This window comes from Mustela erminea, chromosome 6 (assembly GCF_009829155.1).
Source record: "Mustela erminea isolate mMusErm1 chromosome 6, mMusErm1.Pri, whole genome shotgun sequence".
NCBI classification, from domain to species: Eukaryota; Metazoa; Chordata; class Mammalia; order Carnivora; family Mustelidae; genus Mustela; species Mustela erminea.
The window spans coordinates 95004290-95014741 of NC_045619.1; the positions used below are offsets into that span (position 1 = coordinate 95004290).

The 10452-nt window shown below is 40.4% G+C and overlaps 1 protein-coding gene across 1 annotated transcript in view; it reads right to left on the minus strand.

The window, feature by feature from the left end:
• The window catches only part of LRIG3 (leucine rich repeats and immunoglobulin like domains 3), a 50284-nt gene extending 41892 nt beyond the window's left edge, over window positions 1-8392 (minus strand). The window contains exons 1-3 of the mRNA XM_032348822.1: window positions 8046-8392; window positions 2318-2389; window positions 2036-2110 (exon numbers count right to left, since the gene is read on the minus strand). Of these exons, the coding sequence (XP_032204713.1) occupies window positions 2036-2110; window positions 2318-2389; window positions 8046-8293 (395 nt within the window). The 5' untranslated portion in view covers window positions 8294-8392. The remainder of the gene's footprint in view (window positions 1-2035; window positions 2111-2317; window positions 2390-8045) is intronic.
• Between the last annotated feature and the right edge of the window lie 2060 nt (window positions 8393-10452).

Genomic DNA, 10452 nt, shown 5'->3' on the forward strand with positions numbered 1-10452 from the left:
ATTTTCTAACTTAAGCCATGGTATATAGTTGAACTATTTCTTTTGAAATTTCAGTACCAATTTTTAGCTCTGATGTTCATGTGTTTCTATATAAAAGAAAATGCTCTACCCTACGTAACACAAGACAGAAATTAATGGTGCTTTAGGAACAATGATGGTATATGCAACACCCAAAGACACCTACAGGAGAAAACCATTGTAGAAGAGCCAGAGAAATACATTTTCAACTATTTCATAGGTATGAAGACAATTTTTCACAACCCACACTGAATTAGCAGTCTCATCACATAAATAATCCTCTGCAGATACTACTCTCGGTAATTAGTATTTACCATTACATAAAATGAACAAAATAATCCCTGGTCAGATGCAATGCAACAAATTAAGGAGAAAGAAAAGTGAGATTATTCAAGGTCAGTAAAGATTACTCAGCACTCACTAAAATAAAACAAATGAAAATAGGGAAAACAGTTCAAATATTGCAAGGTTTCCATCTTTCCAGACTGCATTTCGGTTTTCTAATTATAAATGAAAGCTTGGAAGTATAAAATCACTGGTTATTTATTCCCAATAGAAGTTTCTGACTTCCTTACAGGTTCTTGGGATTTCAACTCTACACCAAGGCAAAGGGAAGACTGTTTTCTCCACCCCACCCAAAAATCCAAAACTCCACTGTGGACCCTCTCAGCCATGAAGCATGCAATGACTCTCAACTCAAGACTCTCTTGAACATGCTGACAGAATCTGCCAAGACACAGAGTAAGAACAGCAGGGGGAAGCAGCATTCCCTGGGAGTTAGAAAGACCCCATTGGTCAAATGAGAATAGCTAAAGCTGTTTAAGATACTAAAACCAGTATTCCATTTGGACTCTAAATTCTTAAGCAAATACGAAAGACAAAGAAAACAGGTATTAATGCTAGCATAAAAATGTTTTTGAAATTTAGTGTTTATTTGTCAAATACCGACTCCTTTTTTTTTTTTTTTCCATTCCTTTCTGTTTCTGATCTTTGGAAAAACCACATCAGTATCAAATGTCACTTAGTTCTTATTCAAACAGAGGGAAGCAGACACAGCGGCTGCACCCGTGACTTAGGTGACCTGGGCCCTCAGTAAAAACCAACCTCTATAAATCACCAGATGTAAGCAATTGGGTAGTGATCACTTTAATTAATTGAACAGCTTTCCTGAAATTTACTGTATAATTTTAACCCTCGCGACACCTTTCTCAGAAGCAACCAACAATGGTGGGCTTTTAACTGGTTTAAGGAAGGAAAATATTTTAACCTCGGTGGCTTAGGTATATTTTTAAATTATTCAAGATTAAGGCGGCAAGCTACTTAAAGTTTAGAAATAAATACTGCACATTCTAAATGCTGCCCTTAAGTGCCAAAAGTCAAAATTATTCTAAAACATCTCCAATGTGTGACTATAAACATGTTAGGTCTTAAAAATACAGAAAATTTAGCACAATTTTAATGTGAAAACTCATCTTTGCAAAACAACATGCAATGGTATTTATAATTTCAATCACATACTTAATTTTAACTGTATAATGTTGATATTTTGAGTTGATGTTTCTGAATCTCGATTTCTACTACAGGTACCACACTTTAAAGAAAATACTCCAGTGCCTTATTACCAACTCCCACTTCCTCTCACAAAACAATTCCGATCACCCTCCAGTAGCAACTGTGTAATATCTAATCCACAGATCCCATGCCGGCCACTGAGTAATGACCAGAATTAGTCCTAGTCTGCAGGACATAATCAAACCCATGTCTCTATGAGGTAAAGGCAGCTTCTCTGAATCTGGGATACCAGTTCAGCAGTGACAGCACTGGTACTTAAAATTTAGGAAAAAAAAAGGCTGGAAAACAAGCCAACCAATTTTTTAAAAAACCTTCTCCATTATCTACAGAAGGAAGTATTCATACTTTGTTCATAAGACCTTTACTCCAGCCCATATGGAACTGTGGAACTGCTACCCACGGTCCTTGCAAACATACATGCAAAATCCTATTAACATTCACTTACAAGGACAGAAGTGTAATATTGGCTGAGACTGGTCCTAGATTCGGAATGGTCTCCAATTCATTGTTGTTCAGTTTCCTTTAAGTGCCCAAACAAAACAAAACAAAACAAAAAAACAGAAAAAAAAGAAAAGCTGATTATCTGTAAATCACAGAGGTGAAAACTTCATAAAATTATTTAAAAATACCTCCCAAGTTAAAAAATCTTTAATTAACTGCAATCCAAACGTTCTTTATGGTTAAATAGTATATTTCATTCAAATCTCAAATAGAAAGGAAGACTCACACTTCTCGAAGGTTTTGAAGGTGGCTTGTGGAATTTGCCTTGATGAAAGACAATCTGTTGTGACTCAAGTCCCTACAAGAAAAAAAAAAAAAGTCAAGTTGTAAGTGGTTTCCAAAAATCACTAGTGGTGTTTAATGATGTACAAGATAGAATGGATTTATGAAATACCTCTATCGACACTAGTGACAATGTAAGAAAGATCTGGTTCATCCTATCCCCAAACTAGATGACAACCACATTGCCAAACTCACAAATACAAATTCTGAGGACAAAATTAGTTTAGGAGGCTGGTAGGCTCAAGTCCTTCAAGCCCACAGAGTTTTAGGAGATGTTTTTTTGGCAAAGGGTGAACAGGTCTTTTGTGAACTGGTTGTTTTGCTTCACCCTCCCCCCCCCCCACCATCTCCGCACCTCCAACATGATATGATGAAGTCATGGCCTATGAAAAGTGGCTCATTAGGCAGGCTGTTGAAACTCAAACCTCTAAAGAAACCTTTTTACTATTATCATAAAATTAAGCATCAGTGCTCTTATTAGAGGCAAACAAAATAGAAATTACTTTTCACACCTATTTGTTTCTCTGGGTTTAGGTACCAAATTACTGAAGGTATCATTGTGTGTATGTGTGTCAAGAGAGTTGAAAACAACAACTCTACTTTCCTGAATTCCCCAAATCTCAGTAACTGATAATATAATGTATAATTTAAGCCACATAAACCACGTACAACGCAGGCTATATAGGAACCCACGATCAGATTTCTTCGCAATCATTAAATAAATCTGCTTCTTAGAGACTTCATCGGACTTACTAACAATTTCCATAAGACATCGTTATTTTTAGAAAAGTAAAACAGAACTCCTACATATACAATACTCCTAGACTAGGCCATCTTGGCATTTAAGACTTCACAATGTTAAAGAAAGCCCAGTAAATGTTCACTTACATTCTTTTATGTGTTGACACACTGAGTGTGTGCCTGTTGTGTGGTGAATTGAAAGTGAAAGGCTGGAACAGCTACTGAAAACCAGACTTACAAACTGTATGGCTGAAAGCTCTCTCCTCCAAAGAGGTTTACCAACCCTTACCAAATGAATTCTTTCAGTGTTTACTTTTAACCAACCAGCGTTTTAGAGAACCAAACTGTACTGATGCAAAGCATGAACCCAAAACAAAAGGCAGAAACATCACACCCAGAGAAACACAGTAAAACTTCGTCCAGTCTACCAAGTGAACAATAAGAAATCAAGGATCCTTTTAGTCTTTTCATGTTTGTTTTGAGACTAAACCTGGATTTCTCTATTTCACCTAAAAAAAAAAAAAAAAATCTGCAAAGATTTTATTTGAAACATGTTTGCCTAAAGACCTACCAGACAGTAACAGACATGAGTAGATTTGTTCTGGTAGAGTTATAACATGAAAAAAAAAAAAAATCTGGCACAGTCTTTAAACTATAAAAATCCTGCAATTACAACCACTGCGGTGCATGCTCACCACGCTGGAGCCAGACACTTTCCCTCCCAGCCCAGCTCACGTCCGTCTGGAGTTCATCAAGGAACCCGTGAGCCCAACAACTCATGTTAGGATTCAAACAAAACCTGTGTGCTTTTAGCACCACAGACAGTCACAGATTTCCCACAGGGTTTCAAAAACAACCAGCAGAAAGAGTCCTTCACCTGGGAGGTAGCCTGAATCAACAGAAAGTCTCATTTGGATCCACTTAACGAAAGAACATTGAACCAGCAGAAAAACTGCATCCCCTATTGTTTCAATGTGTAAAGGGAAAAGGGGAACCGATCTGGCATTTACATTTATTACAGGTGGTTTTCTTTTTAATTAGAAAAAAAACGAAAACCACACTTCACTTCCTTTTAAGGATTATTTTTTAAGGCAATCCTATGAGAAAAGAGGGTGTTTAACTCCCCCCCCCACCAGTAATGGAACGAGTTCTCTAACAAAAGACTTTAAAAATGAGAAACTGCCTTCCGAGAAGTGTGCACATGCTGGAGACCACTCATTTCTGATCCAGAAGCGGGAGCTGGCAACCTTAAATATTTTAGTTATTGCAACACACTTCCATTCCTGAGTTTTGTGTACTATTAAAACCACATTATGTGGGAGAAAAAAAAAAAATCACCTCTTAAGTGACTTTTACTGCTAAATACTTAAGCCATGAAACTTTTAATGTGTCTAAATTTAGGTTTAATACAGTTTATGTTTCAAAAATGATTACTTTCCAGTTAAAGGATGTCACATTTTCCTAAATCTTCCCTATATTGTTTCTATGGCTAGACCACATTAAAAACAAAAACAAGTTGTACAATGTCGATATTTTCTTAAACCCATGAGAACGTTCAGTAAGAAAAGAAGATTCTTCATTTTCAGAGTTCCATGTATGAACATTTTCCCCAGGAAACCTTTTCAAAAAACTCTGTAGTGAGTTTAATAAATGGGATAAGTGGTAAGGCGGGGAGGTGTTATTTACCTAGAACTCAGCTGGCCAAATGCTGGAAAATCAAACTCTACATAGTAGAAAAAAATACCTTTCCTCCTGCACATTAGCAAGCGAATAAATATATATGAAAATAATTGATTTATAATATTTGGTTCCAGCCATCATTTTCTTCCTTTTAGCATTTGGAAATCTGACTTCCAAGTCAAATTTTAAAATGCAAATCCAGCACAGCTTCTTAATCAATCCCACTGGGGCCTGCAGAGCTGCTAATTCAGCAGAAATCTGGAAAACTGAAAAACAAAAAGCCAGGCTGTAGCTGTTTTAAGACACTGATCCAAAGTGACTCATAAATCAGCCTGCTATGTTCAAGTTTTAGTCTGGAAAATATAGAAAAACAGCTGTGAAAACCATGAGGACCATGACCCCCACCCCAGCCCCAATTCTGGTACCGACCAGACGATTTATAACAGGCTAACACTAAAGAAGTCACAGCAGCAGAAAGTACCTTTCGGACTTTCGATCTCAGTCCAGCCTCATGCAAACATTTCTACGTGATAAGATAAATAATTCTGAAACTCCAGTGAGATTTTAATACATTAAGCTCTCATTGGCAATTGATCAACTTTTCCCTCTTTTGGCTAACATATTCCATCCAGCAACTCCTTTTTAGTTCAGAACACTTTGTTAGCACAAAATCTAGATGTAAACTCAAGTCTGCCTTTAAAGGCAGCTCTAAGCAAAGCTTCAAATAGTTACTGTTTTAAAAGCCACTTTTCATTAAAGTATTACAAGTCACTATTTGAAAGGAGAACTACAATATTATTTTACAGCTCAAACTAATTTTTCACAAGTGAGATTCTTAAAGCAGTAAGTTACAACTAAATAAAGTGAAAAAATACATGCACACGTATTTTAGAGAAATTAATTTTTTTAAACTTGCAAATTCAACAAATGATACAAAAGATAAAGTCTCATTGAATGGTGCTTTCATAAATTAGTTCCAAGGCTAAGGTTTACTATCTTAATTACCCGAGAAAAAGTTAAGATATGGGAAAAAACAATATGTATTTTTCTGCTTACTTCTGAACTCTAAAACAGTCTACCTAAATACTTATATAATTATGTAAAATTTAAGAAACAGCTATCTTATGCCTCTTGTTCCAAACACCAAGTAACTGAGAATTAAAGCCCAATTCCACGTGTTTTTCTGCCTCTTTCAAAGGCTAAGAGAGGAGATCTCTAGAGCTTTAGGCACAAACAAAAGAAACATTTACAATAAAGAATGTAGACCACATGGTTTGGTGACAACTACAAAGCTGGTTAAAAGTCACACAAGTACAAGAATGACAGAGCTGTCCAATGAGTGATCACAGTGGGGCTTCTGACTACAGACCTAGCGCTTATTTGTACAAGTGGAACTTATTTTCACATATATTTAAGGAATGTGGACTTGTATTGAGACAATTTACTGCTGGCGGAAATGTAATTAAAGATTGTGCTAACCAAATAAACTGTAATTTGTTTTTAGTGTGCCACCAAATTATCTGCAAAACAAAATCCTTAATTAGGTCAGCTGCTTTTAAGACAATGTTTAAATAGGTATCAAAAACCTTTTGGTTTAACTCAACTTCTAATCAAGACTAATAGTTTTTTTTAAGACATCCAAATACACACACAAAATATATATTGTACACTGGCATGACCCAGTAAGTTACTTGACAAGGAAAAACTACTAATATAAGCTAACTTTGGTGAATCATTCAAGCATTTCTAAACACACCCCAGGAAGAGCTATTCATTTTCTTTTTCTCATCTCTCTATTATTCATACATGTTCACCTCCAGTTCAGTTCCATATGTTGTCAATAGAGCCATTCACATTTCATGAATAAGGCAGCATGACCTCCACAAGAGGCAATTGAGCAGAATTAGCCACAACTAATTGAAAGTCTTCCTGCTTCAGGTTAAAGCCCTTATCTCCTTCTTCAATTATAAAACAAAAACAAAACCAAAAAACTATTAAACAAGACATCCCAGGTTAAGAGATTAGAAAATCTAAAACTCTATAATTCCACTTTTTTAATAAACTAAGGTTTATTAACACAAAGAATATGATTTTGATGGCTAACCATCACACAATTCACAAATAAAGATTCTGATTTGCACAATGATTTAAAAACAGTTTCTTAAACTATGGAACCAAACTTCTTACTACTATTAGGATGTTAGGATAGTCTAGTAGAATTGTTTTAAGAATGTCGAATGTCCATTGCAATTCTGCTAGGCCCAAAACCGAGGGTTAAGGATGGACTGCACATTATTTCTTTTAGACAAGGTAACTTTTTTTTTTTTTCTAAAGAAACACAACTTGTAATTGCTTACATTTTACACAAGTCTGCCAATTTTAACAACACTAGTGCTGGGAGAGAATAAGGAGATGACATTTGTAAAGAATCAGCCCTTCCAACTAAACTACATTTTCTTCCTTGTTCTTCCACGCAGTTGGCAGTGATTTCAGGTTTTCAGACTTCACAGCTCCCATCCAAAAACTTGCGGAACAGCGCCCAGTCCTCTCTCTCAAACTGTTTGCTGCAAAGCTACAGAAATCACGCCCTTCGTTCTGAAAACTCTAGTTCCTTTCTTTCCATATCTACTGATTAGTTTCGCCAACTTCTTACCGGAACCAGGATGTGTTACAATTTGGTTGAAGCTTTATGGAATTTCCTATAGCGAAATTAAGCACAGGGGCGAGAACAAGACGATGTCTACTATAGCTTGGACAGTGACCGAACTCTGGTGAGGAAGCTTCTCAAATGAAAGGAGCTCATTCAGTTACTGGCTGGGAACAGGCAAGGGGGCCTGAAAGAGTTAGAAACTGTAGTTGAGCCACAGGATCGTACCCTCTGGGAGAACCGCGAACTCTAGCAACCCGCAGATTGCCACCTCTGCTGTCCCGCCCACGCAGGGGCGCGCGTTTGAATCCACTTGGCAGCCTCGGGGCTCAGGACCTTGACTCTACTCCTCGGAGTTGTCAGTGGCTCCTTTCCCTCGCCCACCTGCGGCCAGGTGGGGCAAGCCCAGGGCCCACCGCGCGGCCCGCTAGGCACGAGGGCTGGGCAACTGGAGGCCTCGATGGTTCCTTTTCCATCTCCACCGAGCGCCGCTTGAGGCCTGGGTCAGGAGCAGCTCCCCCAGAAAAGGCAACCGCGCGCCCAGCGAACCGGCCCCTCGCGATTCTCAGGCGGGTCCCCCTCTGCCCTCAAGAAGAATACTTACAGGCGAGCGATCCAGGGCGGAAGAGACTCGGGAAGGCGCGCCAGCCGCTGGCGGCTGCAGTCCAGGAGGTCCCCGAGGCACCGGCAAGGAGCGGGACACAGGCGCTCGGCGGCGACCTCGGAAGACTGCCCCAGTGCCCCCGGGCTGCCCCGACCGCTGCCCTCGGCCGGGCCCAGGCGTCCCAGCACTGCACCCAGCAGCAGTCCCAGGGCCACCGACGGCGCGCGGAGCTTCTCGAGGGCGCCCATCGCGCTCCTGCGGCCTCTCACCCTGCCCGGCGCTCCGCAGCCGGCGCGCGCTGGGGGCCCGGCACCAACTTGCAGCCGAAGAGTGGCCGCCCGCGCTCGAAGCCGCGTGCGCGCGCCCTTGTCCCGCGCTCCCGACAAAGTCCTTTCTTCTACCGCCGGCAGCTCGGCCCTTGCATGCCCCGGAGCAGCGAGAGGGAAGCCAGAGCAGACGGCCAGCTGCGGCGGCGCTGCAGTCCGAGCAGCGTCGGCGCGCCCAAGTCCCTCTCGCCCGCAAAGAAACTTTTTCGCCTCCTCTCCGCGTTAATGCGCAAAGTCCCGGCGCGGCGGAGTCAGGAGGCGGGGTGTGCGGCGCAGCCGCGCGTCCATTGGCCGGCCCGGCCCCGTCGCCCCGAGTCCACGTGACAACAACAGGGCTCCAGACCCGGGCGCGAGCGCGGGAGAAAGTGGAGCTGAGATTGTAGGAAATTCGGGGTTATATTTTCCAGCCTCTGCGGCCAGCAGTCTCCACTAGGTCCTGGGAAACATATATCAGATGGAGTTGAAGAGAAAAAGGGAGTGTGCAAACAACTGAACAAAATTAGGCCAGCTTTCGGAGTTGGAGGTATTTTGGCGGACGTGAGGGGAGTAAAGTTAGCTTTATCAGGAAAACTTTAAATTCCAAATCGGAAAAAAAAAAAAAAAAAGAGTTAGAAATTACCCTACCATCCACAGATGAAACAGTGGTTTCAGTTGTTCTAACATTAATATTGGTCAATTTTTTCCCCGTTATATATTAGCTCAAAATATAAAAACAATAAAATTGTTGGAAATGGTATATTGCGTTACAAACAGCCACCTTTGGTGCACTGGCTAGAGCTGTGGGGAAATTATGGGAAGTGACCTTCTACTAAGTTGTGATGGCAGTCATAGAGTGTATGCAATAGCTGGAAATAATAAAAATAGTCACAGTTACTTCAAGGCAAAATGAGAACTAGGACCTTGAAGGAAAAGGTTAACATAGGCACCGTGGTCTACCTGAGTTTTGAGTGAGGACAAATACTTATTGAGAATGCTACCAGGCTAGAAGTACTTGTCTATCTGCGTGGGGTGGCTGGTGGATTCAGGCATATGGGACTTCCCCAGTGAAGTCTATGTTCTAACCTAATTCTTGCAGGTGATTGGGGCGGCAGGATTTTGGAAACCCCAGAGTTCATCTGTGAACACCCTGCTCCTCTAGGTGAGGATATATACCCAGAGAAAGTTTCTAACCTATTTGTGGTAAAAAGAGGAAGCTTATTTTAAAAATGCAACTTCTGCAGTCATTGTTTCTTATGCTGTCTGCCAAAGCATTCTGTATGGGCTGTTTAAACCGCTCATTATTGAGGAGTAGAGATAGTTTGTAGAGTGGAGACTTTAACTTTTTAATTTCCACTGTAGCAAATCATCTGCAAAAGCAACCCCATTCTTGAGGGAGAGAAAAGGCTCCCTTTGAAGGTGAAAAACACTTTAGGTAAGATATCCCATCCTCTTCCAGTTACTGTTAGTGTCACCTGCACCACTCTTTTTGATGATGTGCAATTAGGAAATATTTATAATGACAGCACCTTGGTTTTGAATGATCATTCTGACTGCTTGGAGTCAAGAAACAGAACAGTCATGCTATGGATTTTTCAGCTCAGTCTTCTCCATCTATTTCATGTAAGGAAGATCAGGCTTAGTTCATTGGAGTTTTTGAAAAGAAGTATGCTATTATGCACATGCCTTTGTGTATAAGTATGGCAACTTGCTAATTAACATATCACCCACATGACAGCAGTAGTGAGAAATGGGCTACCATTTTGAGGAAGTTTGGCTTGGTTTCTTTCCCCATTTTCCACTTTCCTTATTTCATTTTCTGTGAATTTATTCACACCTCTGTGCTGATATTTACCATATCCATATTTCTGGCCCACATCTTTCTCTTAAACTGTAGACTTGTATATTCAACCACTCATAGGTCATCTCACCCTGGATATTCAAATGTAACATGTCTAGAATTAAATTTCATCACCCCTCAGCCTTACTCCTTTTCCTCCTGAGTTCAATATCTTGAGGAATGATACCTCCCTCTGTCCCCATGTCAACTACTCCAGAAACCTCATTCACCCTTAATATTTCCTCATGGTCCCCATCACCTCTAC